The sequence below is a fragment of the Schizophyllum commune genome (assembly GCF_000143185.2).
Source record: "Schizophyllum commune H4-8 unplaced genomic scaffold SCHCOscaffold_2, whole genome shotgun sequence".
In the NCBI taxonomy this organism is placed as follows: domain Eukaryota; kingdom Fungi; phylum Basidiomycota; class Agaricomycetes; order Agaricales; family Schizophyllaceae; genus Schizophyllum; species Schizophyllum commune.
This window is the reverse complement of record NW_026089539.1, coordinates 637,847-664,769: the sequence shown is the minus strand read 5'-3', so window position 1 is coordinate 664,769 and position 26,923 is coordinate 637,847. Positions and strand designations below refer to the sequence as shown.

At 55.8% G+C, this 26,923-nt stretch overlaps 7 protein-coding genes across 7 annotated transcripts; 4 read left to right on the top strand and 3 right to left on the bottom strand.

The window, feature by feature from the left end:
• Positions 1 to 4,130: 4,130 nt before the first annotated feature.
• SCHCODRAFT_02609618 (uncharacterized protein) lies at positions 4,131 to 6,434 on the top strand. Its single transcript, XM_003037556.2, has 7 exons — positions 4,131 to 4,850; positions 4,897 to 4,986; positions 5,035 to 5,210; positions 5,257 to 5,534; positions 5,622 to 5,805; positions 5,987 to 6,117; positions 6,168 to 6,434. The coding sequence occupies exons 1-7, from the start codon at positions 4,482 to 4,484 to the stop codon at positions 6,209 to 6,211; spliced, it is 1,272 nt and encodes a 423-aa protein (XP_003037602.2). The 5' UTR covers positions 4,131 to 4,481; the 3' UTR covers positions 6,212 to 6,434.
• Positions 6,435 to 6,526: 92 nt separating this feature from the next.
• On the bottom strand, positions 6,527 to 17,964 carry SCHCODRAFT_02743920 (dynein heavy chain). The gene is made up of 18 exons (XM_003038898.2): positions 17,937 to 17,964; positions 17,644 to 17,890; positions 17,029 to 17,593; positions 16,894 to 16,978; positions 16,667 to 16,841; positions 16,555 to 16,614; positions 15,395 to 16,507; positions 14,979 to 15,342; positions 14,587 to 14,931; positions 14,082 to 14,537; positions 12,146 to 14,033; positions 11,388 to 12,094; positions 8,945 to 11,340; positions 7,840 to 8,895; positions 7,632 to 7,789; positions 7,389 to 7,581; positions 7,057 to 7,338; positions 6,527 to 7,004 (listed from the first exon to the last, which is right to left on the bottom strand). The coding sequence occupies exons 1-18, from the start codon at positions 17,940 to 17,942 to the stop codon at positions 6,754 to 6,756; spliced, it is 10,347 nt and encodes a 3,448-aa protein (XP_003038944.2). The 5' UTR covers positions 17,943 to 17,964; the 3' UTR covers positions 6,527 to 6,753.
• Positions 17,965 to 17,992: 28 nt separating this feature from the next.
• Positions 17,993 to 19,036, top strand: SCHCODRAFT_02609610 (Sm-like ribonucleoprotein). Its single transcript, XM_003037557.2, has 6 exons — positions 17,993 to 18,086; positions 18,135 to 18,161; positions 18,222 to 18,284; positions 18,440 to 18,521; positions 18,570 to 18,949; positions 19,016 to 19,036. Exons 1-5 carry the CDS (start codon positions 18,048 to 18,050, stop codon positions 18,626 to 18,628), a joined length of 270 nt encoding a protein of 89 aa, XP_003037603.1. The 5' UTR covers positions 17,993 to 18,047; the 3' UTR covers positions 18,629 to 18,949; positions 19,016 to 19,036.
• On the bottom strand, positions 18,495 to 19,599 carry SCHCODRAFT_02609608 (S-adenosyl-L-methionine-dependent methyltransferase). Its single transcript, XM_050344385.1, has 5 exons — positions 19,451 to 19,599; positions 19,211 to 19,398; positions 19,017 to 19,155; positions 18,571 to 18,950; positions 18,495 to 18,522 (listed from the first exon to the last, which is right to left on the bottom strand). The coding sequence occupies exons 1-4, from the start codon at positions 19,545 to 19,547 to the stop codon at positions 18,784 to 18,786; spliced, it is 591 nt and encodes a 196-aa protein (XP_050202042.1). The 5' UTR covers positions 19,548 to 19,599; the 3' UTR covers positions 18,495 to 18,522; positions 18,571 to 18,783.
• Positions 19,600 to 19,700: 101 nt separating this feature from the next.
• SCHCODRAFT_02609603 (uncharacterized protein) lies at positions 19,701 to 20,628 on the bottom strand. The gene is made up of 4 exons (XM_050344384.1): positions 20,535 to 20,628; positions 20,354 to 20,425; positions 20,213 to 20,306; positions 19,701 to 20,140 (listed from the first exon to the last, which is right to left on the bottom strand). The coding sequence occupies exons 1-4, from the start codon at positions 20,579 to 20,581 to the stop codon at positions 20,024 to 20,026; spliced, it is 330 nt and encodes a 109-aa protein (XP_050202041.1). The 5' UTR covers positions 20,582 to 20,628; the 3' UTR covers positions 19,701 to 20,023.
• A 56-nt stretch (positions 20,629 to 20,684) lies between these two features.
• On the top strand, positions 20,685 to 22,086 carry SCHCODRAFT_02609602 (uncharacterized protein). The gene is made up of 7 exons (XM_003037558.2): positions 20,685 to 20,738; positions 20,786 to 20,863; positions 20,919 to 20,999; positions 21,048 to 21,322; positions 21,372 to 21,600; positions 21,651 to 21,835; positions 21,892 to 22,086. Exons 1-7 carry the CDS (start codon positions 20,690 to 20,692, stop codon positions 21,955 to 21,957), a joined length of 963 nt encoding a protein of 320 aa, XP_003037604.1. The 5' UTR covers positions 20,685 to 20,689; the 3' UTR covers positions 21,958 to 22,086.
• A 133-nt stretch (positions 22,087 to 22,219) lies between these two features.
• SCHCODRAFT_02486793 (uncharacterized protein) lies at positions 22,220 to 26,704 on the top strand (the record flags this gene model as incomplete). The annotated part of the gene is made up of 11 exons (XM_050342864.1): positions 22,220 to 22,255; positions 22,311 to 22,513; positions 22,566 to 23,109; positions 23,255 to 23,451; positions 23,506 to 23,793; positions 23,915 to 23,948; positions 24,988 to 25,178; positions 25,230 to 25,753; positions 25,813 to 25,871; positions 25,924 to 26,117; positions 26,170 to 26,704. The coding sequence occupies 11 exons, from the start codon at positions 22,220 to 22,222 to the stop codon at positions 26,702 to 26,704; spliced, it is 2,805 nt and encodes a 934-aa protein (XP_050202040.1).
• Positions 26,705 to 26,923: the final 219 nt, after the last annotated feature.

Sequence of the window (26,923 nt, the reverse complement as noted above, 5' to 3'; positions counted from 1 at the left end):
AATATATTTTTCTGCAAGGTGACGGTTTTGGGTGGTGAAGAGGTCGGGCTCCGCATGCAAACCTTCTCGACCTTCAGAAACGATAACGCGGAACGCAGATCTCGCCCATCGACGTCCCGGCGCGGTGTCATCATGCGTGAGAGACAGCCTTCTGAGTGTGGGCGACCCATCGCAGCTCCTCTTTCGGTGGCGGACGTCGTCCGAATGGTTCTCGAGGCTGACTGCGCGCCACTGCGCGAGTCTTTGGGGTGTTGTGAGCGTGATGATGATCGGGCGTGGTTGAGTCGTTCGAGATGGGTATTGATCGAGTTCAACATCCATTTCGCGCCATCTCCGACGTCGCGAGAGCATGCGATGGGTGAGAATTGCGAGTGGCGGCGCGAGACAAGAGAGTTCGGCAAAAGCCGCGGAGGCTCGTTCCGGTGGGCCGGCCGTTGTACTTCTTCGACCATACTTCGACTCTGACCCTCACCTTGGTTCCAGCGGGCTCTATGTTTCTAATTTTGAATATGTAGAACGAGCCAAGAGCCTCTCTTCTTTGCACCTGCATCGGACCTCAATGCGTTTCCTGTAGCCCAGAGGACTGCGCTCTCGACCAAAGTCCTTCAACTGATCACCACGTCGAATGGGGATCCCACACAATCACCTCTTCGCAAAAACGTCCAACTAGCACACCAGACACCATGCGGCACAGACAGACACCGTCTCTCCATTCGAGGGTCCCGTCGCACGCCCGAACAGGCGCCGGCAACATTTCAGCATACTGATAGGCTCGCCCCCGCACGGGATCGGTCGCCGGCCGAGTTTGTGCATGCTTGCTTGTTGACAGTCTCTCAGCGGCTCGTTTGTAACTCCGCCGCACAGTGTTTCCTTATATATACCCATCCTCGGCTGTTTCGTAGTACCCTCAACACCCCCCGCGCGCGGCTTCCCGTCATCTTGCTGGTCTCCCCAATGCCTGTCTCCTCGTTCTCGCCGTCCATTCTCTTGCGCCACCGTCGATGCCTACACCGTCTACGTTGCCGACTCTCGACCACCCATCCACGAGCGCTCGATATCGCGCCGAGCAGTCTGCCTGCAGTGCTGAGGTGAGTGTACATCCCTCTTCTCCAACTTCTTCGAGTCGAGTCGAGGCCCTCCACTTCCCCTCCATGTTCTCCTCGTCGTCCCCGCGTCTTTGCCTTCCACTTCCCTTCCATGTTCCTATCTCTTCTCTACGTTCCTGCATCCGTTAACATTTGCTCTCCCATCGTGTTTTGACCTCTCATGAACTCACATTCTGTCATTCTCCTACCCTGGCCATGTACTGACGCGTTCACAATAGGAATCAATCCCCGGTCTATTCGATTTGCCCCAGGGCCTTGGACTACGCAGGTACCAGCTCACACTCGCGCTTCTCGAGGGGTAGGCGCTTGCAGGGTGTATCGGTGAGTCTTGATATCTTATTTTCTCACAACTACGCCTACGCGATGTTTCTAGACCATACGGGAAGCGCACAACGATCCATTCACAACTCAGAGAGACCGAACACCTCGCGACGTCGACTCCGGACTCGGCGAGGTAGCGGTGGTAGCTACCCGGAGCAAGGCTGAGTCGGGCGAGGATGAGAGGTCTCGTCAAAGATGACCATGGGGGCCTCGTAGGTGGATGAGCACGCTTGGTGAGTTTTGATCGACACAGCTCTGAAATCTTGCACTCATTCTTCCCTCCTAGTGTTATCCTCTCGTAGTGTTTTCCTCCCGGCGGCGGCAAGCCCTCGACGAGCTGCGAGTCCTCTCCGGCACCTCCCCTCCACCATCTCAAGCCTCCGCGATGTTCGAATGAAGTCGTGAAGCGACGTGTCGCCGTCAGCCGAGCAGCCCGAGGTCGTTTCCTGCGCCGAGACAGGTTACTTTGCCTTGCTCGCACGTCGCGATCGATGGTGACCTTCATTCCGGCAGATACCGTACCGTTATACTCGTGGGGCAACAGATCGTTGTCCGGCGAGGGCGTGCCCGCAACCTCAAGCTACCGACTACTTCCATGGCTACAAGCCAGCCTCGACGCCATCTCGTCCTGGACGGCGCACCCATCACCGTAATGCCGCGACCGACGCTCTCTGCAGTCAACTCACGCGCCAAAGCCACAGATCTTCGTCCACCGAGTGGTGTTCTTTGCGCTTGCCTCCGTGGGGTCCTCGCATTGAGTATCTGCGTTCCTCACGTTTGAGTATTTGTGTTCCTTACATTGAGTATCTGCGTGCGCTTCCAAGCTGATCTGGCTCGCAGATGACTTTGCGAACGAGGGAGGTGACTTGAAGCTTCCTACTCAGTGGTGATTTGAAGCTTCCTATTCGAGCTGCCCGCTCGTACGTACTTACTGAGCATTACATTCACTGAACATGACTCCGATGCTACCCATTCGACTCCAGAAGCAATGGATCGCCGTCCGGCGAGAGGGGTGATGCACGATGCAAGCCTGCCAATGGATGTCGCTCGCTCGCCGCCATCAAATCACAGTTTGCAACCGCACGCCGCCAACTCAATTGGCTCGCCCGCGACCGAATCAAGCCGTGAAGCAATACAACTTTGTCCGGCGAGCAAGCCTAGCTGATCTCTACGCTGCCAGGATTTCAATCGCAACGACCCTGTCAGTGAGTCTGCCTTATTCCACTGCCTGAGCGCGCTGAACTCAAAAGTACTAAGATCATTGTAGATCACATTGTATCTTGTAGTTTACTTTGTTTCTTGTACGCTACCTTCCCGACACTCTCAACTCGTCCCGATGTGCTCAACTCGTCTCGACGCGCTCACCTAGCCTCCCGCCGCACTCGCCAATCTCTTCTTACGCCCCTCGGCAGATGCCGACGCTTCGGCCCCGAAAGTTGAACATGTCACGTGACCTTTGGCTAGTCGTTGAGAGGCAACGTATCGACGTCCGGCGAGCGGCGTGAGATGGTTTCGCCGAGGGTCGTGAGATGGTCTCGCTGAGGGTTGTATACTTCTGTAGAAGTCGGTGGGCTCCTGTACACGGTTGTACGCTCCTGTAACAAGTCTTGTGTACTCCTCGAGTGCGTTTATCAAGGGAGATCATGCTCAGATGAGTTATCAGGGTTTAGGCGAGTTGATGTAGTGTGGTTGGTAGAATAAGCTTGCGGTGGTACGATGGACTTGCTGAGCCTGTTCAGTTGTAGATAAGCTGTACGTGCACTGAACCTTCATTCCGCTTTTTGAGATTTGTTTGTACCTGCAGAATGAATTGCCAAGGAGCAATTTTCCTTCCGACGAGCAAGGAGAACTCTCGTAACACTGTCAAGCAAGCATCAGGAGACAGGGTGCTTGTTTATCAATTGTAGCAAGCGTAACCGGCTACTCAGGCGAGTTACGGAAGGGTGCAGAGGTGTGACAGACCAAAGAGGGAGCTCCGAGGGAGGAGAGGTCGATGAGAGGGAGAGAGAAGGGGTGGGGGTTAGCGGAGAGAGAGTTGGGCTGGTACGAGTGCCACGATTGAGAATGTGCAGTGACGAACGGTGAGCTGCAGTGGGTGCGGAGGAGTCAGCACCTACAGTGCCCGGATATATGGTCACAGCACCGGTGAGCAGAGACGTAATGCGGAGAGCGGAAGAGGAGAGCGGGGAGGGGATAGCAGACGGGGAGAGGAGAGGATGAGATGGGTGTATAAACAGAAAGTGAAGGACAAGTACAGCCCTAATGACCAGTCTCTATCCAAAGTCAAGCGGACGCTCCCGACGGCGCCCTGAGAGCACGAAAAAGAGAAAGTTCGCGACGAACGACCAAACAGACAGCGCACGCTCACGCTCTCAATCAGGAAGGTAAGCGGGCGGGCGAGCGTGACGCGCGACGAGACCGGCGTCACCGGTGCGGATCCCGAAGCCAGCGATGACGGCACGCGACGTTTGGCGGAGGACGCTCGATCGAGATGGCGAGCGACGGGCGAGCGACGGGCTGTCAGGTAGGGAGAGTGTGCTCAAGCCCGAGCTCTGATGACAGTCTTTGCTCGGAAACCAACAACTGTGCCTCAGTGGAAAACGATGGGCAACGCCACTTAAGCAGAAAACCTGTTGCCTTCGAGAATAGTTTCCGATGGCGCCAAAAAGGTTCCGCGATGTCCTTGTCCTCAACCACCACCATCGCTCCTCCTGCCACCGCACTCGCCGCCGCCTCGAGCTGGTGCTCAAATGAGGGCCACGAAGTACAAGAATGAAGGCACCTGCTACACGTGTTGATCGAACATGTGGCCGGTGCGGTAGCACCGTGCCATTGTCTTCTGCCGAGCCAGTGCTTGTGTTCCTTGGCCTTACATTTTTCGCCTTGTGCGCTCTTTCAACGACCTCCCGAGCCTTTCACGACCCCAACACACCTCCACTCCTTGCGGCTGGCCGCATCACAGACTTTCGTTCCCCCACGACGACGTCCAGGCTTTTTCCGCGAGCAATTTGAGCCACCGGCGCTTCTGTTGCTGCGTTCCCATCCCCTCCCATCATGCTTCCTACTCTGCTCCCCCTCGGTCTCGTCCTGCTCTCCCTGCAGCCCGCTCCAGCGCAGGCCGGCGTACTCCACAATGTCCACAGCTTCGCGAAGCGGCACACGAAGCAGTTCGCGCGCGATCTCCGTGTGGCGTTCGGCGGGATGGTGCTGCCGCGCGACTCATCGGAGGCGCAGCATGTGCTGTACTGCAAGGTGTCCAGCGGGAGCTCGTTGACCTCGGACGGCGATGATTCGGATAGCGGGACCTCCCCCAGTGGGAGCGGCCATCACTCGGGCTCGACTACGAAGACGGGGACCGCGAGCAGCGCTTCGGCGACTGCGACGTCTTCCTACAATTCTCCATGGAAACTCAAGACAGAGAAGGTGAGATGAGCTCCCTCATCCTGGCCCTGTCCTGATCATTCAAAAGTCGGGCGACTCATTCTTCGACGGTTGGGATTTCTGGTCGACCACTGATCCTACAAACGGCAAGGTGACTTATGTGGACGAGGATACAGCGGTGCGTGTCCCTTCCATCTTCCCCACCTCACAAGCTCATCTTTTGCAGCGCAAGAACAACCTCATCTCGGTGAACGACGACGGGAACGTCATCATGCGCGTCGACACCACAGAGCAAGTGTCCGATGGCCGCATGAGTGTCCGCATCCACTCTCAAGACGTCTTCACCGGCGGCCTTCTCATCCTCGATGCCGTCCACCTCCCCACCGGCTGTGGGTCCTGGCCGTAAGCGTCCCTCTCTCACCACCCTCCCCCGCTAACGCCCCACCAGCGCCTTTTGGACTAACGGCCCCAACTGGCCCACGGGTGGCGAGATCGACATCGTCGAGTACGTGCACGACTACACGAACGACCAGGCGACCGTACACACCGCGCCGGGCTGCAGCCTCCCGACCGACAGCGCGAAGGAGCTTAACATCACCGGAAGCATCGTCGGCGGCACGAATTGCGCGGCGGCAGAGACCGGCAACCAGGGCTGCGGCGTGCGCTCCCCTGACAAGCACAGTGCGGGTGCCGCGTTCAACTCCATCGGCGGTGGAGTGTACACGAGTGAGTACATAGTCTATCTCTTGGCTGACACCTACGCCTCCCCCTTCATCCCCATAAGCTCCATCAACTAACGCATGCTCCTTACAGTGGTTTGGGACGACGATGGCATCGCTGTCTACTTCTTCCGTCGCGACTCGATTCCCGACGACATCACTGCAGGCGAGCCGCGGCCTGACCTCTGGGGCACCGCCGCCGCGCGCTGGCCAGCGAGTACATGCGATCCGTACAAGTACTTCTACGACAACATCGCGATCTTCGACACCACTTTCTGGTGAGTGCATTAATCTCAGTTCGCCTCGCTTTCGCCTTTCCCATGCTCTCCTCCTGCTTGGCGCCGTGCTGTCGGTGCTCTTCTATATCCCTGCTTGGCTCCCCCTGCCCTCCCCTGCTGCCCATTTTCATCTCGCTTCCAATCGTTCTTGGCGCCATGCTCCGTGCTAACTTACTTCTAGCGGCGACTGGGCGGGCTCCGCATGGACCACCTCCGGCATCCTCGGCCAGGACACGTCGTGCGCCGACCGCACGGGCGTCAGCACCTGCGAGGAGTACGTCCTGAACCACGGATCGTCGTTCAAGGAGACTTGTGAGTGGCCTTAAATTGATCTGCTTTCGTAGTGCTCACAAAGAATGCAGACTGGGAGATCAAGAGCTACAAGCTGTACCAGCAGTCCAAGTAGAGTAGATAGAGGGTGCGGAGCGCGCTGCCATCGAAGTGCGCGCAACTCAGAGGATATATATACCTGGACGTACATTGTGGAACACACTAGCCATCCTCACGCGGGCTACGTACATACGTGGGACCCGTTCTGCGAGCGGCACTAACGACGAGTCATGATGCTGTCTAGACGCTATCGTTTTTATCTGTATTTTTGGGCGTAATATAAGTTCTGGTGGATCGAATACGCGCGACTTCGAGCTGAAGTTGAGGCTTTCTTCTTTGCAAGGCCGCGCGAGAGCGGTCGAATGGCTTTGAACGTCGACATCACCCATTCCTGAAGTCGACATCGATATCATTTACGTTCGCACAATTCAACGAGAACAGATGCAAGTAATCATTATCATGCGTAGGTAGTCGTAAGTAAAGCGCGTGAGACATCATCATAGGGTATACAAACACGGTCAACGAGAGCATCTCCAACAAAGCAGTATCCGAATCTTCTAACCGATACAGTAATTATCCACGTCTATGCCAAATCATCTCCATGCGTCAAGGACCACTTTATGCGCCAGCCGTCAAGCACACAGCACGCATCGCGACCAGTGCGCCGGCGCTCTCGTCGAACGGCAAGTCGACCGTGAAGAGCACGTCTCGCCTGTCGTTGTTGAGGTACACCGGCAAGTTGACCAGGTTCTCGCTCGACGCCTCGTCGGTTTGCACCCAGCGGATCTGCGACGGATTGAGGCGGACGGACTGGCCATCATTGAGCACCAGCTTGTCCGTGCTCCAGGACGCGCCCTCGAGGACGAGGCCTAGTATACATGTCAATCAAGAAGCTCACTGAGGGGTAGCAAGTTGACACACCATCGACAACGAACGCGCTCGGGTCGTTCACCCGCTCGATGTCCAGCCGCAGGTTCAGCGTCTCCAGACTCCACTTCTTGCGATGCGCAACAGCCTGCCGGGTCGCCGTGATGTAGGCCTCGGGGAAGAACAGCCCACCGAGCCAAACTTCGACGTTGGTCAAGTTGTCCAGACCCGCGATGTGGTCGAGCTGCGCGAGGCGCCGGCTGAAGTCGGCGATCCACCCGGACACGGCCATGGTGTGGTGAACCTTGTAGCGGCGCCAATGGTCGGGGATAGTACCTAATGCATCATTAGCACTAGTCAGAGTGAGTATGAGGACCCAAACTCACCCTTGGTCAAAGCGCTCATCAGGGTACGCAAGTGGTTGGTCTGCTTAAGCTCGCCGAGGCAAACCTTGACGACGTCCGACAGGTCCCTGCGCACTTGCGTGAGCAGGTTGCGGCCGATATTGCCCTCGCGACTGAAGAGACGGTGCAGCGGATCCTGGTTGTCACCAGTAGGCCTCTCCAAGACGTTGAATTTCTGAGGAAATTGTCATTGAAATGTAGAACTCGAGACCTACAACAACGTACCTCGGGAAGATGGCCAAGCCATTCGCGGCAGCGATCGAGTAGTGTCCGCATCCATGCTGGCTGCGCAGACGTCTGCACCTTAGACGACGAAGCAGCAACATCATCGTCATCATCCGCCAGCATGCGCATCTTGCGAAGCTTGCCCAGTAACTCATCACCTGTGCAAGTTATTGGGGCCAAGTCAAAACGATGTGAAGGAGCTTCGTACCCTGAGCGATCGCAATAACACGTTCGGCAGTGGGAGGCAAGCTCAGCCACGATGGCGGCTCCCGGTCAGGAAGGCCTTGCACCCAAGTCAAGAAGTGCTCCATTTTCGTCCCCTCCGGCACACCCAAAGGCTGATCGTTGCCCGTGCTTGGGACCAGCTCGAAGTCGATGTTGTACGCCGCGGGAGTGAACAGGCCGTCGACGAACGAATTCACGATGCGCTGGTCGAAATCGCTGTCGACACGACCACCATACACCGATTCCTTGACAAGAGTGCGGAGTGCGTCCCACGGGATGGTTGCGGGGTCGACGTTGGCCTTGCCCTTCGACGCAGCGACCAGCCAAGCGTCGATCGTGCCGAACGCGGCGGCCATATCGGAGTCGTTGAAGTCGTACGTCTTGCTCCATCCGAGGGGAACATAGCGCAGACGCTCCTGGACGATGGCATGGAACCAGGCCAGCAAGAAGTAGAGGCGAATCTTCTCTGCGGGACCCTGGGATAGACGCGTCGGGGCAATGGACCGCAAGGAGTCGAGTAAGTTGGCCTTGATACCCGGGGGCGGCTCGTTCATGATGAGCCTCGACTGACGCAGGATGTTCGTCGGAATAGAGGGGTTCGCTTCCATGGTGAGGAAGAGACGGAAATTGCGGTGCGGGTTCAGCGTCTGCAACTTCTTCTCTAACTGTCCCAGCCATGACGGCGCGAGATGGACGTTCTTGAGCAGGACCCATGTACCTTGGCGAGACGCCGCAGCAATGGCTTGATCGGCAAGGGAGAAACCTTCCTGGGAGCCCATTGCGACGGATGAGGAGCGAGTGCCGGTGTTCTTGATCAGGTTCTCGACTCTGTAGCTGGCGTCGTATCCGGGTACAGACACAAGGCCCAACGGCGTCGAAGCCGGCACTTCATCCGCAACAACGTCACCAAGATCGTAACGAGCGACTTCGCTAAGGTCTGTTTGGAATACGACGCGCACGAAGGAAGCGGTGGCTTGTAGAAGGCGGTCGGGACGGAAGCATTTGATGATGAGCATCTTGCGAAGCTCCTCGACGGCGGCTATGGATGCGTGAGCAGCGGTAGCAATTAAATAAGCGAGAAAACTTACGAGTGCTGGCCTCCCATGGCGTAGGCACGACGCTCTCCGGTGCAGGCGCGTTCAAGAAGGCAGCCCACTGGTTCTCGTTCTCGATGAAGTGGTTCTGCACGGGCTTGAAGATGGAGCTCTTGGCGTAAGCCTCCAGTCGCTGCTGTTGATCAGTCGACAGGATGGAGTTCGACTCTGTAGAAACAGCTGCGGCCACCCCCTCTCCACTCTCCAACAAGAACTCGGCCTCGTCGGCGATCTCCTCAACGCCGCGCAGCTTCACCTGGGCCAGCAATACTGCCAACATGATCTGGTCGCGGTACAGCAGCGCCCGGGACGTCCGCTTGTACACGATGAGGAACAGGTCGTTCATCAGGATTTCGCGGCGCTGGGCATAGTCGGTGACGCCTTTCAGATGCGGGTTGTGGTGGAGAATGTAGTCGAAGATGTCGAGGAAGAACCGAAGGGAGAATTGGTAGAAGTGATTGACGAGGTTGAGCTGCTCCAGAACGAAGAAGACGGCACTGCAGGCCTGCGCGAGCGGAAGATACTCGACCGTCACCTCCTCCACCTCTTTCATGACGACGTCCGTCTCTTCCACCTTGCGCGTAATATCGGCCGCTTCGCGTTTGAGCGTCTCGAGAGTGTCGATGACTTTATCGTCGTCGAGGATGTTCCCAGTAGATTCGTTGAGCGCTTGGAGAAGGAGCTTCTCGAGCGTCCGCAGGCGCAGACGGAACTCGCCTTGCACCTTCATGAGATCTGTCCGCTTGCGCTCAGTATCAGGACGTTCGACCTTGAGGACCTGATCCAAGGACTGGCTCTGCAGACTGCTGCGAGTCATGGTGAAGTTGACGAACGTGACACGACTGCAAATGTCCGGAGAAAACTCGACGGATGGATCGCGCGTTGACAAGAACATGGTGAAGGCCGGCGAGAAGTCGATGTCTTGGCTGCCCAGACGAATAAGGACTCGTCCACCTGTCCTGCGCAATTCCTTGTTCAGGACGGCGTTAAGGATTGGATCGAGGTGTTCGACATCCTGGATGAGGAGTGGGTTGCCGAAACGCAGAGCACTTTCGAGGACCTTGAGGAAGGCCTCATCCAAGAAACTGGTCACGGTAATCTTCCGGTCCTTGTATTCATTCATCAGGAATGTCGTGGCCTGACCGGTAGGGTCGATCATTAGAGGATAGCGGTTGAAGCGCTTGAGCATGATGGCGTTCTCCGTGGTAAGCGTATCCGACGGAAGCGACTTCTCCTGCCAGCTGAGGCGATCGTCGGCGGTGGACAAGTACTCGGTGAAAGACAATTCCGGCTTGAACTTGATGTTGGCCTCGGACAGATGGTTCGACCATCCTTGCCACATAACTTCTCGGTAGTGCTGGTCGAAGAAGCCACCGTATGCCAAGAAGGCGGCGGATAGGAGTACATCGCCAACTATTGTGCTCATCTCGGCGTCAAAGGTGCGGCTGCCAGACTCCCAACGACCGCGCTCGGACGACAAACTCTCGAGGAGCTTCATGCTGCGGTCGACCTTGCTCTGTACGCGCTCCATCTCGGACTTGATGGCCTGCGTCTCGCTGATGAGAAGTGCGTATTCCTCCTTGTACTTGGCAATCTTCCCCTCCAGCTCCGCGATCAGGTTGATAGCAACCTGTGCCTGCTGCTTGGTCGCCTCGGCCTGTTCCTCGAGGGATTGGACCTCGTTACGCAAAGGCTCGACTTTGTCGAGGATCTCTGAGAACCTAACTTGCGCGATAGCCCACTTGACCAGCGGTCCGCAAGCCCTACTGGCGCGCTGCACGGTCTCAAAGTTGTAGGACGGACGACTCAAGAAGTCACGCTTCATGATGTCGCGAAGGTGCTTGGTCATCTGTGTGGTCGTGTCGAAGTTGACGATGCGCTGAATGAAGTCATCGCGACGGATGATACCCTGCACAGTGCGCCAACTGTCGATCTTGTGGCCCAGAATCGTGCAAACGGACTCCATTGCAAGCTTCACGGCCTCGGGAGGGTTGGCCATGGTACGCACTTCCTGCAGGTGCTGCCTCTTGATGTTGCTGACAGCTGACTGGGCGTCGAGCACAGCTGGCTCTGCGTCGGCGAGATCGGCCATGACAACAGCCCGACGCTGTTCGATGTGCTTGTCTTGCTCGACGAGTGCAGCTTGCAGCTCGATAGAAGCCGCCTTCTTCTGCTCGGCCTCCTGCTGGTCCGATACCATACGCTTCAACTTCTCGTTCGCCTCTGCGTCCTTCGCTTCCAACTGCGTCCGCTTGATAGCGAGGCTCTTGCGCAGTTCCTCGACCTGCGTCACAGTATCGCGTAGCTTGTCGAGCCCAACGTGGAGATGGCGTTGTTGCTCCTCTAGCTCGTCGCGCTTCTCGGAGTACAGGCGAACATAGTGATTGATGCTACCACGGCGTCAGCGGGAAGGATACGGGACATAAACCTCACTCACAAGTCGAGGTAATGACGCGGAGTCACATAGTTGTAACGACCTTGTCGTCTGCTGAGACGCTGGTTGATAGCATGAAGGCTCAGATGGACGTGCACCAAAGCGTTGACGACCGCCGTTCTGTGCACAGGAGGCGTCTCCAAGCTGCGATATGCGATAGGGAAGATAGCCGGAGGGCTGTACGATGGCAGATCCAGGTCGAGGGCGTGTGTGAACTCCATGCCAACCTGGTAGAATGCCTGGTCGGACCAGTCTCCGAACCAGTCGAGCACGCAACGGTTGAACAAGGCCGGAGATGTAGCAGCACGAGAAGCGAGACCATTCTCCGGAGGGTTCATGGTGAAGACGACGTGCAGGTTCTTGGCTACTTGCTGGGTGAACCATCGATAGAGCTCTTCGTGGGAGTCGAGCATAAGCCCATCGCGTTGCGAGCCCTCCTTACAAGCCGTCATGAGAGATGCATGCTCGTCACCCTCGAACAGACCGGGAACTTCGGCATTGGCAAGCAGAGTGTTCATGCGCTCCAGGAAACCGGAGTCGAGGACGTTGGATTCATCCATGATGAAGCAGATCTTCTCGCCTTTGCATCCTGCTCTGCGAAGCACAGTACGCAGATCCTCGTCGAAGTCGTCACCAGTATACTTGTTCGAGACCTTGATTTGGAAAATGCTTAAGCCATTCATCCAGGCGACGAAACGAGATAGCGTTGTCTTTCGTACGGTCGTTAATCATCAGCGACCCTTTGTAAAGCTTGCACGTACCTTTCCACTCCCGCTGACACCGATCAATAGCAAGTGACCTTGAATCTGCCGGAATACACGGTCGATACGAAGGACGTGGTCGAGGACATCATTAAACAAGACAAGAGGGACATCCAGCTCTTCCTCATAGAAGACGCGAAGGCGGGCCTTCGTGTACTCGCGGAGGGTCTCGCGGTCGACAGGGATGTAGTTTTTGGACGTCCAATTCGAGAAGAGGATAGGACGTCCCAACGCCTCGTCGCGGTTGATAGTCGGGAAGTACTCCATGGCCGCGTTGTCGATATGCTCGTCGGTCCATTGCCTCTCATCTTCTGACACAAGACGATCTTGGAACAAGCGAAGGGCTTCGTGAGCCCAGACGCGTACAAGACCCTCCACAGACAGCACTTCCATCGGCCTGATGGCCTCATAGATACCACGCACCCAACGCGTCAGTTCACGAGGACTGTACACGTAGTGCGCCTGGATATCTGTCGTAAAGCGCTTCTGCGAGGCCAGATAGAAAGCAACCATCGCATCGGTGAGGGGTTCCGCGTACGTCCGTAGGTTGGGAACGACCTTGAGAGCGGCCCTGTTGTACGTTCCGTAAATTTGCTTGAGCGAGACCTCGCCGGGGTAATCGACCATGACAAGTGGCGCGTGACGCAGGAAGCGATGGCTGAGAGGTACACGACCGGGATCGGTGGGAGGGTTGCAAGCGCCGACAAACTGGATACGCTCAAGCTTAACCCATGCCATGTCTGACGTGCGCCAATAGCCACCGTGTTCGACGAGTTGACGGAGGAAGGATATGACGCGCTGGGTGCCGTACTTGTCCGCAGCTGGAAGGTTGATCTCGTCGCAGAACACGACGAGCCAACGGCCAATTTGAACCGGGGCGAGGATAATGCCCTTCGGCGTCTTCCGATACTCGCAGTACTGCTCGAAGGTCTTGAGAATGAGCTCGGGTGTAGTCGCACTGGAGAAGTTAAGGCCGACGACCTCCATGTCCGGCAGCTTGCGCAGCGCACTGAACAAGGTCATCGTCTTTCCTGAACCCGGGGGACCGCACAACATCAGCGGCTTGTGCTCTGAGAGCCACGAGTACAAGACCTCCTCGTGACGAACGGTATCCATGGTCGGCACGACGACATCAGATGCAGTGACTGCCTGCGCCTCGATTTCGATGACGGGGACCTTAGATTGCCATTGAATCCATTCGCCGTTTGCGACCTGCACGTCGTAGTCGAGCAGAGAGCTACCGGGTGTCATGGGCGGAAGGTCGACACCAGTCTGCTTGCGCAAGAATTCGCCCATCTCCGCGCGCAGGTCGAGTTTCGCATCTCCAGAGAACGCCCAGATGATGCTGAGGAGCAGTCGCTTGGTCACGTACTGCTCAACTCGCTCGGAGGACAGCGGGAAGTCGGGGTGCTGCAGGTTGTACTCGATGACATTGCGGGCAGTCTTGTTGATCAATGAGAACAGGGTATTGAGCGCTCGAGTCTTCGTGAAGTCCATGATGTGCTCGATCGACTCGGCGAACTTGAGCGCAGAGCTGACGACGTCCCCGTCCTCGAAGAACTTTTCCAGCATATCTGCCATCTGTTGCTGCGTCGCCAGGTTGGCGGTGATCGTGTCGGTTGGTGTAACATCAGCGCGAGCGGCCAGGACATCGGTGACGTCCTCATCGTCTGCGTCGAGAGCCACGGAGCGAAGGGTGGTTAGATAGTTTCGGTAGACCATAGGCGGCTCCACGACGTCCTCGCTGAACCAGATCATACCGCAGCGACTGACTGTAGCAAGCGTTGCGTACTTCAGGTGCTCGACCTCGAACATAATGCGTACGTTCGACGGAAGGTTAAGACGCTCGCCGTTGGGAAGGGTGAGCAACTTGTTGTCGTCGAGCACACTGTCAAGCATCAGCACTCGTTGCAGCTACGTGACAGTTTAGACATACCTGTTCAGGTTCTCAACCCACTCCGGATCGACATCACCATCGAAGATGATCCAGTGCCTCTTGCCGCTCTCGCCACGAACGTCGTCAACGATCTTGCGGAGCACATGCGTGAAGAGACCGTCGTTCCACTCGCGCGTCGTCTGATCCAAAGTACCGTATAACGCATCCTTGTGGATAGCCTTGGGGTCGATAACATACGAAACGCCTTCGACGCCGTCGAGGCGCTCGAGCGCTTTGAGAAGGACTCGCCATGCGTTCGTCTTGCCGCTACCAGAGGGTCCGACCATCATGAGACCGTGCTGGATCTTCTGGATCTGGTACAGCTGCAGGATCTTGGCGATCCAGATCTCGCCGTCGACGAGGCGCCATTCAGCGCAGACCTTGAGGATTTCCTCGCGCAGGGCATCAAGGTTGACAGGCATGTAGTCGACACCAGGGAACACGTCCGCAAGCAAGCTAGGAAATAATAAGTCAGCGGCAGTGGTAGCCAATGATCGATACTGACCTAGTGAGCAGCGGCACGTCGTCCGCCACCAACTTGGGAACGATCGTCTCCGTGACACTCTGGATGACGATGATCTGCTCCGAGACCGCGTCCGAAAGGCCTCCGACGCTATCTTGATCCTCGCGCGCCTGCTGCATGCGTTCACGCTTGAGGATACCTGCACTAGCCAGGACAGCCTTGAGCGCACGAAGACCGAAATCATAATGAGGCTGTGGCGATAGTTGCTCGTCGCATAAGTTGAAGAAGGGAACGATCTTGGATGCAAGCGACTCGGCGGTACGGAAACCCTGCGAGAACAACATGACCTGGGCAATGAGCTCGCGATCGGGACGGGTCATGGCCATCCTACATGATTGTCAACACACACTCTGAGCGATGAGAATAATACCTACGGTCGGAAGAGCTTTGTCAAGTTCGGTGGCAGCTGCGAACGACCCGCGTAGTTCGGGTTGGTCGTGATGAAGATGCCGACGTTCCGGTCGAGCTTCAGGTTCTTGCCGACCAGCTCGATCTCCGTGTTCGGGTTCTTGACAAGCAAGGCAAGACCCTGCTGAATTGTCTGAACCTGCTGCGAGACGGCACTAAGGATACGCTCTTCGAGACGGTTGAATTCGTCGAAGCAGCCCCAGGCGCCGACTTGGCACAGCCCGACGAAGATGCGGCCCATGGCTTGGAAATCGAACGTCTCGTCACAGCAGAAGACGAGGACAAAGCGACCGAGCTGCACTCCGAGAGCCTTCACGGACTCGGTCTTGCCTAAGGGAAGCCGTCAGGGCACATATTAGTGTAGATGTGAAAGGCAACGTACCTGTGCCAGCAGGACCGAACGGCGAGCCTCCCAATTGGTTATCCAACGCCTGCGTCAAGGTCAAGTATACGCGGTCCGTCAATGGCGTCTGGACCAGGCGATCTGGCACACCCAAGTACTCCCAGCCGTACGGGAACTGCGCATCCGCGACGCAGATCCGCAACCTCTGGAGGGGATCGTCCGCCCCCTTGTCGAGATAGAAGCGCATCTGATACAGCCAGGTAAAGTTCTTGTTGTCCGTGACGCGCTGGCCGATGAGCGTGCGCGTAACATCGCGCTGATGCACCAGCTCCGTGATGAGGTGCTCGCACTTCCGACGCGTGACAGGAGGGAGCTCCTGCAAAACGATGTCGGCGAGGAGGTCCAAAGCCTCGTGTACGGTCTCCAGAGGGGCTTCCGGCAGTTGCTGCGATTCCAGGCATTGTTCGACGGATGTTGTCCAGGCGACTTGGATAGCGAGCGTGACGAGTTGCGCTGGATACTTTGTCATCCATTCCATGAGCTGGTCGACGGCGACCTTCTCGCCAGTGCCGTAGAAGGTCTGCAATTCGGTAACCGCATCCGAGAGCAAGTTTGCAAGTGATAGTCGCATCATCGTTTCGATGCGCGCTAGCCAGTCGTTGATCTTCGGGTACTCCTTGAGCAAGATTGGTTCCGTGAAGTACACCTCTTCGCCCTCGCGTGACGCCATACCGCGGATCTCCGTGAGCTCCTCGTCCAACATGACCGTCGAGATACCCGCAAACATCTTTTTAAGATGCTTCATGATGCGCAGGATATCCTTGCTGTTACCGATGATCTCGAGCAAGTCTTCGTCACCGACGAAGTAGAAGCGAGGGAAGGAGGAACGCTCGCGTTCAAGGTATTCACCAAGCGCCTTCTGGATCTTGTTGAGCATCTCCGCCAGACGCTCAAGGCTCTTCTGAATGCCAGGAATATTCATGACATCGAGGACGAACGGTGACTTGTACACCTTCTTCATCGCAGCAAGGAACTCCGCGTTGATGTTCTGGAAGCGGGCACTCTCGACGGGGAGAAGGTGCTTGATGTCGGCGCTGCCGGAAAAGATGCCCTCGAGGTACACCCACTGGCGCTGCACGTCAATCCAAACATCTGGAAATAGGGTTGGTACATGATGACACACGCAAGGCTAAGCATACCGAAGAGAACATGGATGCGGTTCAGCTTCTCTTCCCAAGATCCGGCCTCCTCCTCGAATACTAGGAAATTGTTAGCTTGAAATGTCGGCAAGTATGTCGTTCAAAGCAATACCTTTGTAGTACGGAGACATCTTCATCGCAGTGAGCGAGTTCAGATTCTCGCTGCACTTGTTGAAGAGGTCGTCCCAACCACGGATGAGGCGGCACTTGTTCTGGTAGTTGACGAGGTCCAGGGTATAGTTGCTCCAGATCTCCTTAACCTGCTTAATGTACTCCTCGAGCGCCATCTACCCTGCGTTCAGCAACATTCGTATGGCAGAGGATATCAGGAGTACGTACCTCTCCTTGCGCTTGCACGATAACCTCCTTAATGAGCGCCTCATTGCGCTTCAGGTCCATGTCGTAGACGTTGCCCAACGTAAGCCTGAATTGGCGGGTCAGAACGGTAGAAATGACTGCACGAGAAGCACGCACAGCGTCAAACTGATGGACGACGGCATTTTGAGCGTCTTGAACAGCTGTTTCCAATGCCGGTCCTTCAGCGCTTCACTCTTCAATTCGCCGACGATGATGTTGCTCTTGAGCAAGCCTCGCAACACCTCCTGCACATACTCAAACGCTGCATACTGCCTCATGCGCGTCGGCATTTCCTTCGTGCTCGCCAGGAGCTGGTCGATCTGTTGCCGAAGCTTGCGTGGCTGGACAGTTGCCCACGATAACTCCCTGAGCTCGCCAATCGCGCTCCAAATACCCGTGAGCGCCGTCCAGACGGCCTTCAGGTCGCGAAGCTCCTCGAAGACTGGGTCGAGGCGCGTGTGGCGGGTCAGCTCGAGGTCGAGAGCCTCCTTGGCGCGGCAGACGAGATCGTAGTCCTCCTGGACGCGGTTCAGCTTCTTCTCGAAGATGTTGATCGTGTTCATGGCCGTGTCCGCGGCCATGTTGCCCTGCACCGGGCGCGTCGTCTCCCACTCGGCGATGATGTCGTTAATCTTGTTGTCCACAATCTTGTCCTCCGCGACGATCTTGAGCTGCAGGCCGGCTGGATTGGCGTGGTCAGTCGAGAGACGCGTCGCGATGCGGCACACGCACCGAGCTGCTCCTGGATGGAGTCGTTCTTCCGCTTGAGAATCTCATTGTACGCGCTCCACTCGCCGCGCAGCTGGTCACTGTACAGCCAATCGTCCGGGAATTGGTATCTGAAGCGCTCCAGCGTCTTCTCGCCGTTCGCGCAGAGCTCGATCATGGGTCCCCATGCCTTGGTCTTCTTCTTGAGGTCCTGCACGAATGTGATGAATGTCACGGCCGCCGCCGTCGACGAGTTGGGTGAGGCAAAGGCCTGCGGCATCGTTAGCAACGGCGAGCAGGACGCCAGATGTACTGACCTCCATGCTCGACGCGTCGTGGTCGCGGTCAAGAACGAGTGATTTACGTAAGCGTCACTCTTGTTCTTCTCCCCTCATTGCGCTGCACGACCCCACGAATAATCGCCCAGTATGTCGCAACGCCAGCAGAGGGTGATGGTCCAGCCCATCGTGAGTTGCATATATGCGTGGGTCGGCCTATCTGACATCGTTCGGCAGAATGTCATCTTCAAAAATCTGCAGCAAGTATGGCGCGCGTCTATCATACAACAAACCCCTCACTGATCATCGCGACTTTCTCTTCAGAAATCGCACGTATGCATCTGGCTGTACGACAACATCGAAATGCGCATAGAAGGCAGGATAATTGTGCGTGGATCACTCGAGATGTATCGCGCCTACCCTTCAAGTCCCCCCTTCATCCGCACATTCGCATCTCCTTTCCCTCCGTCGCCTTTTTTGTCCTGCACCTTCGCCATGCGTCTCCCTGTCTGTTGACGCGTGACTGACAATCCAACCTGTAGGGGTTCGACGAATTCATGAACGTCGTGATCGACGAGGCCGTTGAGGTCTTCATCAAGGAGGCGAAGCCCCGCAGAGAGCTTGGTGCGTGGCATACTTCCCCTCCCGACTCACACGCTGATCCTCTTTTAGGACGCATTTTATTGAAGGGCGACAACATCACCTTAATTCAGCAAGTGCAGCAGTCATAGTCCCCTCCCCATCGCCCTCCTTCCCGCCTTCCCATCTTGCGCTTCCCTCTCTTGCAATCTGTTGTATCTCTCGACATGTATAATGCATTGCTCCTCGCAAAGAATCCACGCGCAAACGTGATTTGACAATCAATCCACTTGCGCCAGCCTCTGTCCTACGCTTTTCTTCCCGTCATCAAGAAAAATTCGACTGGCTGCCCCTTTCGCTTCGCTGCGATATCGTGCACACTATATCGAAGATTTGACAACCCCGCCTCTCCAAACACTCGACGGATGTCAGCCTCTGCAATGCCGCCCTGATGGCAGACCAACGATGCGTCGCCTGTCCATGTCAGTGCTTGAACGTCAAGTGTAGAGTGAGCGAGCGAGTTCGATAAATCCCACTCACCATGCTCAGGGTACAGGTCTTCCGTCCCATCCACCTTCACTAAGTCCGCGACCATCAGCACGCCGCCTGGTCGCATAGTGCGAGCGAGCTTGAGCGTGGTCTCCTCAATGGACGGAAAGTGATGATACGACGCAGCGCACTGAACCATTTTGTCAGCATCTGGGAGCTCGTTTTTTTCTTTTTCATTCACTGACCACAGCGACATCGAACGTTGCCTCAAACTCCCTCAGATCGTCATCGGGGTCGATGCAGATGGCCCGCATATTCTCTGGTTCCAAACCCTGGTTCTCCACTCGCTCGTTGTATCTGTTGGTCATTCCAGAGCTGATATCGAGCCCTGTGATTGACTTCGCGTATGCTGTGAGGTGCTGAGAGATGAGGCCTTCGCACTGCGTCAGAAAATTCATAAAAGTGAATGGCTACGTACACCCTACCGGTCCCGCAAGCGTAGTCTAGGACCTCCGTTGATTCTTCGTCGAATGGATAGACTTTGCGGAAAAGGGAAGACAGTCTGGAATTACTCAATGACATACAGCAAGCGCAAACCTCGCACTGGTACCTTCTCGCTAGCTCGATAGCTTGCGGCTTCGTATCGTAAGTGGCAGCGACCGAATCAAAGTATTTCTTGTTGCGTTCTATCACGTTCATCCCTTTCTGAGACGCGGTAATCACGGTCAGTCCAGGTATGCGGCCGAAGACAAGGATCGAGTGTTGAAGTTCAACCACGCGTGGCCTGGTATCGGCGTTTGCCGGGAGGCACTTCGACGTCATCGGTACGTCCCGGTCCAGCATCTGGGCCTGCGTATACGTATGTGGGGGAACTGCTGCCATGGGAGTTGTGCTCTACAGTAGTCGCAACAAGGCTGACGCTGACGGATGTAGTGGAGAGATGAACGAATATACTACAATATGCCATTAGGAGTTGAGATCAGAGCAGTTATGTACTCGAAAGTAGATGGGTAGGCGCCGTCGGAAGGCGTCAACAAGGTGAACAAGCACTGGTATGTTCAGGACCTGCTACGTCTGTCCTGTTCCCAGCGTTCCCGCATAATCGCTGCTGGGGAGATATGGACCGGCACGCGACCATGGACGGGGAAGTCGATAGCAGAGTCGTTCCGCAAAACCTGAAGGCCCATGAGCAAAGCTGAGAGACGGCGGCTACCTTCCGTCAGAAGGGTAAAAGGAGAGGGACCCACCGAGCCGACGGCCAGGAAGAAGGAGAACATGCCGCCACTAGCGAGCATGTACTGCGACAGCGTCGAGAGCGCACCGCGCGGGCCGGCACCACCTCTGCATTTCCTTCAATGACTTGCTAGACTAACGAACATTTCACGCACCGAAGGATAGTATACGACCCAAAGATGAACCCCGTCGTCAAACCCACACCTGCCCCCATGATGAAGCCCATCCTGGAAGGGGACCATTAGACTGAGGGAGCCACGACTTTACTCCGCTGTTCCTTACTTGACTGCAATATCATGTCAGGTCTATGGCACAGAGTCACAGTTACAGCGCTACTTACGCTTCTGCCATACGGAAGGTTCATGGCTGGCGCTGCGCTGCATGGCTCTGGTCCGCTGCACTTCGTCGCGATCGCGTTGAGGAGAAATGCAATGTCTGTTGACCCGTGTTTTCGAATATCGAACGCGGGTCCGGCCCGCTGCTGCCGGACCATGGCTTCGTCCCCGCCGTCATTCCCCCCAGCGCAACAGGCGCAGATTAGTGAGCATCGTGTACTTAGAGGTGTATGGAACGCTGAATACGTGCAGTTAGGGCAAACCAGAGGGACCTATACCATGTCGCCCTGCTCAGAGAGCAAACGGAGAACGTCACCCGATCGTGGCTAGGTACTGCCTAGACGTTGGGCGCGTGAACACACCTCCCCTTACCTGTGCATCGCAGGGAACCGCTTCATCTTGCGATGGGAGAAGGAACTTGAGCTCTTGGTGAAGCTCGCGTACTTTGGCTTGACTTCGGGTCGTGGTGAGTGTCGCTCGTGTTTCCCCGCGGGGTAAACTAACCCGCTCTCAGCCACGCAGACCCTCGGCGAGGAATATACCGACATATGGGCGGAAAGTGCTGGGTCCGTACCGCCTCCCACTCCCATACGTGCTCTGTCCGTCCTTCTACCTTCGTTGCCGCCATATCTCCTCGCCAAAGCATCTGCACACTGGCGAAGCAATACCCTGCTTCGACGAATTGTGACGAGTCTCGAGGTCCTAAATGAAGTCAATCTTGCGATATTTTACATCTGGGGACGCGGAGGATACTATGATCTATGGAAGCGCTTGCTGCGTGTTACCCATGTAGGCGTCCTGCTGAGCATGGTACATTCAGGCTAACGAAAGTTCTCAGATATCATCCATTCCTGAGAACCCACATATTCGACCTCCGTCTTATTCCCTTCTTGGCGTTGTCATTGGCATGCGGTTGATATACCGTGCAATCTCGGCCCTACGCGCTCGTCGCGTAGCCTCCCTGGAGGCCGCCTCGAACGAGAAAGGCAAGCAACGGCAGACCGTGTCCAACGATTGCTTCCTCGACGACCGTTCTGTCACTGAAATAGTGGCCAAGCAACCTTCAGGTAGACGTCTCTTGGCACAGCCGCTCGCACCGACTCACCCTTTCGTGTAGAGGACGACGAGCTTCCACGACCTGATGAAGACGAATGCACGGCGCTGGACCTGTCTGCCATACCGGATGATCTGCGTGCTTCGCGAAATTGCACGCTTTGCTTGGAGGAGCGCGTGAACAGCACAGTGACAGAGTGTGGCCATCTTTTCTGCTGGTCTTGCATCGTGGGTTGGGGAAGGGAAAAGGTAAGAGCTCCATGCCAGTCCCTTCTCCCGGGATCATGTACTAAGTGGGACCCCAGAATGAATGCCCGCTATGTCGACAGTCGTTGTCCTTGACCAAGCTGCTGCCGGTGTATAATTTATGATGTTCTTGCGCGTCTTCAATAGTGCATGCATGTCGCATGGTGATCCGCCGAGTACTTCTGAAAGCATGGCGCTTCTGGCTCGTACATCTAAGAGCCAAGCGATGCGACAACGTTGTCGCCCCCAAGGCAACCTCGTGATATCCATCTCAGCGCCTCGCGGTTTACCGGATGTGGCGCCCTGCGTATCTCTTGAGTCTTTACCTATCTACCCCCACCATCGATGCAGTCACCTCAATCTTCCAAACCTGTGGCCCCTCTTGGCATGTACTACCTTGACGAGGGGGACTGCGTCGCGCGGGTCAGTGCTACCAGGGTACTGATTGAGTAGCTGATGTAACCCGCGAGTCCGCCAGGCGGAGAACACGCTGTTCCGATTCCACTCCTCTCATTTGCAGCGCGACACAACATACTTCGACAGCGACATTGCCAAACTGAATGCTAGCTCTGGAGGAAGCCCTGTCGGCTCCACTAACGATAACCCACTCGCGCTCGACGATGTCCGGGCCCCGGATTTTGAGAACCTCCTATGGTTCTTCTACGAGTCCGCGTATAAGTGGTATGTCTGGATATGCATGCTGACGGTCTGTGTTTACTGACTTTCAGGTAAGGTCCGACCCCGTCGATGCCACCCTCACACCGAAGTGGGAATCCATTTTAGCGCTTGCTGAGAAATTCAGCATGCGGTGCGTAGCGAAGGTCGCCTGCCACGCCTTGGACAGTGCAAACGCTCTCGGAGATGTACGCAAGATTGCGCTTGCTGTCAAGCATGGGCTGGGTAAGGAATGGGTTCTTGAGGAGCTGAAGCACACTGTCTCGCGCGATGCGCCTCTGACCAGTGACGAGGTAGCCGAGATCGGGTCCCCGACTCTCGTGGCCTCTCTGGCCGCTGCGCATGGACTGCTACACCCTCTGCCCCCGGCGAAAGCCCCTGGTTGCGATCCGCTTGATCTGGATGCTCTGGAATGCCGGGCGTGCAATGGTCTGAAGACTTGTGATGGGAGGAATCACACTTGTCCACCCTTTAATCTACACACCACGCCCTGTCCTAAGCGAGATGGACAGCCGCTCCAAGCACCTCTGCCAAATGTAGAGACCGTCCTCTCGGACGTGGACCTTGGACCAACGCCGAAAGGTACGCTTGTAACTTTCCACGTCATGTAGGGATCTGTGACGATGACGACCCGACAGAAGCTGTAAAACGTCCGCGCGCGGCGGCTCGAGGGGATATATATCTCAAGGTTGGCACATCCGCAGCCGGGAATCCTAAAGTTCAAGTTACTGATCTGGCTGTTTCCAGGCTGAGGTCTCTGTCTTCTCTGTAGATCCGTATAGCTTGAGAAGGGCGTCTGAGGTCTTCGCTGGCATGATCAGTATCCCCAAGTCCAGCGACAGCGCCACGGAAGGCAGCAGTGCGGCTGAGCCTATCAATGTCGATGTCAAGGCGCACCTATTTCGCGGTTTTGTCTGGTTCATTTACGATTCGCCGTACGAATGGTGCGTCGTACTGATCGGCATACTCGCATGCCATTCATCTGACTTCGTTTCAAGGACGCATGAGGTGGATCCCACCTCTGCGGACCAGTGGGAGAATGTGCTTGCTTTTGCGGATATCTTCGGCATGGACGAGATCGCCCGCGTCGCTGTGTATGCACTGGACCGCCACTACAGCCTTTCCGATATACGGAAGATATCTCTGTGTATCCAGCACGACATCGGTATATCGTGGGCGATGGAGGCCATCAAGCGCGTCTGTCTTCGCAAAGATCCTCTCAGCAAAGCGGAGGCGCGCGCGTTGGGATTAGACGTGGCAGTCGACATCGCGGCCGCACGCGATGCGTACAAGACAAAAGTAAGTGACAGATGAATATCCCTCTATGCCCGTCTTCAGGACTGATCGTGGACTTAGTTATACATGAAAGGCCCACTTTTCGTCACGGAGGTGAACGAGATTATGGAGAGCATTTTTAAAGGCCAGACCTATCATTAGTACTGTGTCGTGTTACTTGGTGCTTCGTCTACATTGGAATGATTTTCTATCTCGCAACAAATTTTGGATCCTATCCTAGGGTATGTGCGCACTCACTGTACTCGACTCAATGCATTTTACTGCATTAACTTGAAGTTTGGCGTTGTGGGTCCAGCTTCGGCAAGTTCCGGTGGCCGCATCCCTCCGTTACTGACCTTGCGGTTGTCCATCACTGATCTTCAGAGCCTTCAGCAAAGAAGCACTCCTCTGCTACGGGCCACCGTTGGTCCTTTATCCTACTGCTTCTCTGCAATTTCTTGTGGCCGACTCGACTACGACCACTCACGCATGGGACATTGAACTTCGACATATCCCGTGTGGCACTACGAACTGAGCGTCGCCCCTGCACATGGATCTCGCTTGCACATACCACCCTCAGATACACCGGGCCTCACCCGTTATGCTAGTAAAGCGGATGAGGGTCTACTCACAAGAGCGGCCTCATGGCAGGCCAGCTCGGCATCGTAAGCTTCGCAGCAAGGCAGAGTCCGTCTTGCCATCGCGGTGCCCATCGCACCTCTTCGGGAAACCACCACCCTCGAAATTGATCCAGACCTCCGACGCCCTCGCCTCTGCGAGCCGCCACGCCACTTACTACATCGACGAAGAAGACATCGTGTATGTATTTATTTTCAGGAAGAATCCTTCATATGGAACCTGAGCTCTGTGTGTTTCCAACCCGTGCCAAAGTATTCCAAAACCGTGGGGGGGCCCAAGCCGAACATTGTGGGTCCACTCCCTCGGCGTTTGCCGAGTAACACGCCGTGACCTTCAGCGCCCTTCTTCCCTTCCACCACGATTTCAGGAACTCCGTCTCTCTCACGATATCTTCGGCGACGCCCAACATACTGACCCTCGCAAAAGTCTCTTTATAATGTCTACTCCTGATAACCGCGCTGTACACCACAAGACCTTTTACTTGCGCGACGGCGATGTGATCGCGTTGGTTAGCAGATACCGCTAGAATCAGAGGTATACGCTGACTGGCATGCGCTCTCTTTCAGGCAGAGAACATACTCTTCCGTTTCCACTTCTACCACCTTTACCGCGCCACATCATTCTTCGATAAATACATCGCCACTCTCGAATCTCCCGAAGGAGGCTACAGCGACGCCAAGCCGCTCTTACTCGATAAGGTGAAGGCTCGCGATTTCGAGCATCTGCTTTGGTTCTTCTATGAATCGGCGTATAAGTGGTACGTCTTCCCGCTATGCGCTCCTTCTGACGCGCTGAAGTGTATGTGTAGGTCTGGCATCGTCGACCAGCTGCCCTCAACTCAAGAAAAATGGGAGTCGATTCTACTGCTCGCTGAGCGGTACAAGATGAGGCAGGTAGCGAAGGTTGCCTGCTATGCGCTTGGCCGTGCTTCCGCGCTTGGGGACGTACGAAAGATAGCCCTCTGCGTAAAGCACGACATGGGCAAGGAGTGGATTACAGAAGAGTTGATGCGAGTGATATCCCGCGATGAGCCCATATCGGTGGACGAGGCGAGATACCTGTCTCCGATGACGATGGCGGTACTGTGCGCCGCTCGAGAGTCAATGCGCTACAAGCCCTCCTTGGTCGTCGCTCCCGCGTGCAAGACATACCAAAAATGTACGATTTGCGTCCGGGAGAGCAGGGCAACGTGCAAAAACGGCGTGCACGACTGCTCGTATACGGGTAGTCATATGACGGTGTGCCCAGCGAGAGACCGATTTACTCTCGCAGCGGAGCTACCAGAGGTCGCTACCATCGTGCAAGACCTCAACTTGGACGTACCACAGCCAGGTGCGTACGGAACAATCTCTTCCTGGCATCTAGAATAATTTCCGTCGCCATCCTTTCAGTGGCGAGCTCTTTGATCCCCCGCATACCGCTGAAGGACACGCGAGATACATTCTTTAAGGTGTGCATGATTGATATCATCGACCATTGGCGGTGGCTAATTTCGACGCCAGGTACAAGATGACATTCTCTCTGTTCATTCGTACCACCTGAAGAAGGCTTCGAAGACCTTTGCTGACATGTTTGGCCTACCAACCGATGACGCATCCAACGAGGGACGCCTTAAGGACAACCCGATCGTACTCAGCGTCAAAGCCCAGCAATTCGAACATTTCATTTGGTTCCTTTACGAATCGCCATACGCGTGGTGAGCCTCCATGTTCGTCGTGAAGGAATTGGATAATGAAACGGTCACGCAGGACCTACCAGTCTGACTCCGACTTGACAAAAACGTGGGAAGATGTCCTCGCTCTTGGGGACATGTTCAACATGCCCGAGGTCTGTAGCGTGGCTACGTATGCGTTAGACCATAACGGCGATCTTCCTGATATACGGAAGATATCCCTCTGTGTTCGGCACAATATTCCCGCATCATGGGCGCTAGAAGCGATCAAGCGTATCTGTCTGCGTCAAGGAGCACTCACTGTGGCGGAAGCCCGCGACATTGGGCTTGATATGACGGCAACCATCGCTTCGCTTCGCGAGTGGGCGTTTGAGACAACGTATGGCGGAGGGGTCAGTCCTTCGTACGCTTTCTTGCGCCCCCGATGTGGACTGACCAGCTTGATGCTTACAGATCGGAATCGCGCCTGCGAACATGCCGCTTATGGAGTTCAAGATTTCAACAGCCATAAACTCTCTGTTCTGGCAACAGATCTCGTCTTTCCATACAACATGACCTTGAATGATAAGCGCGAGGTCGTTGTACCTGTCTTTCCCGCATGGCCAATATGATAGCTAATATGTCGAACATACGCTCCTCGATGGGTCACGACTCGGTTTTCAACCCACAAGGCTCGCACGACGGCAAAGGATCGATCATGTGGGTCCACGGAATCAATGTGCTGATGGTCGACACGTGGGCACACGCGGGCGGAATCTCGATCGATCACATACTAGAATGTCTCATTCTTAACGCGTCCTTCACCAGTCCGTTCATCTCCCCGACCTCCT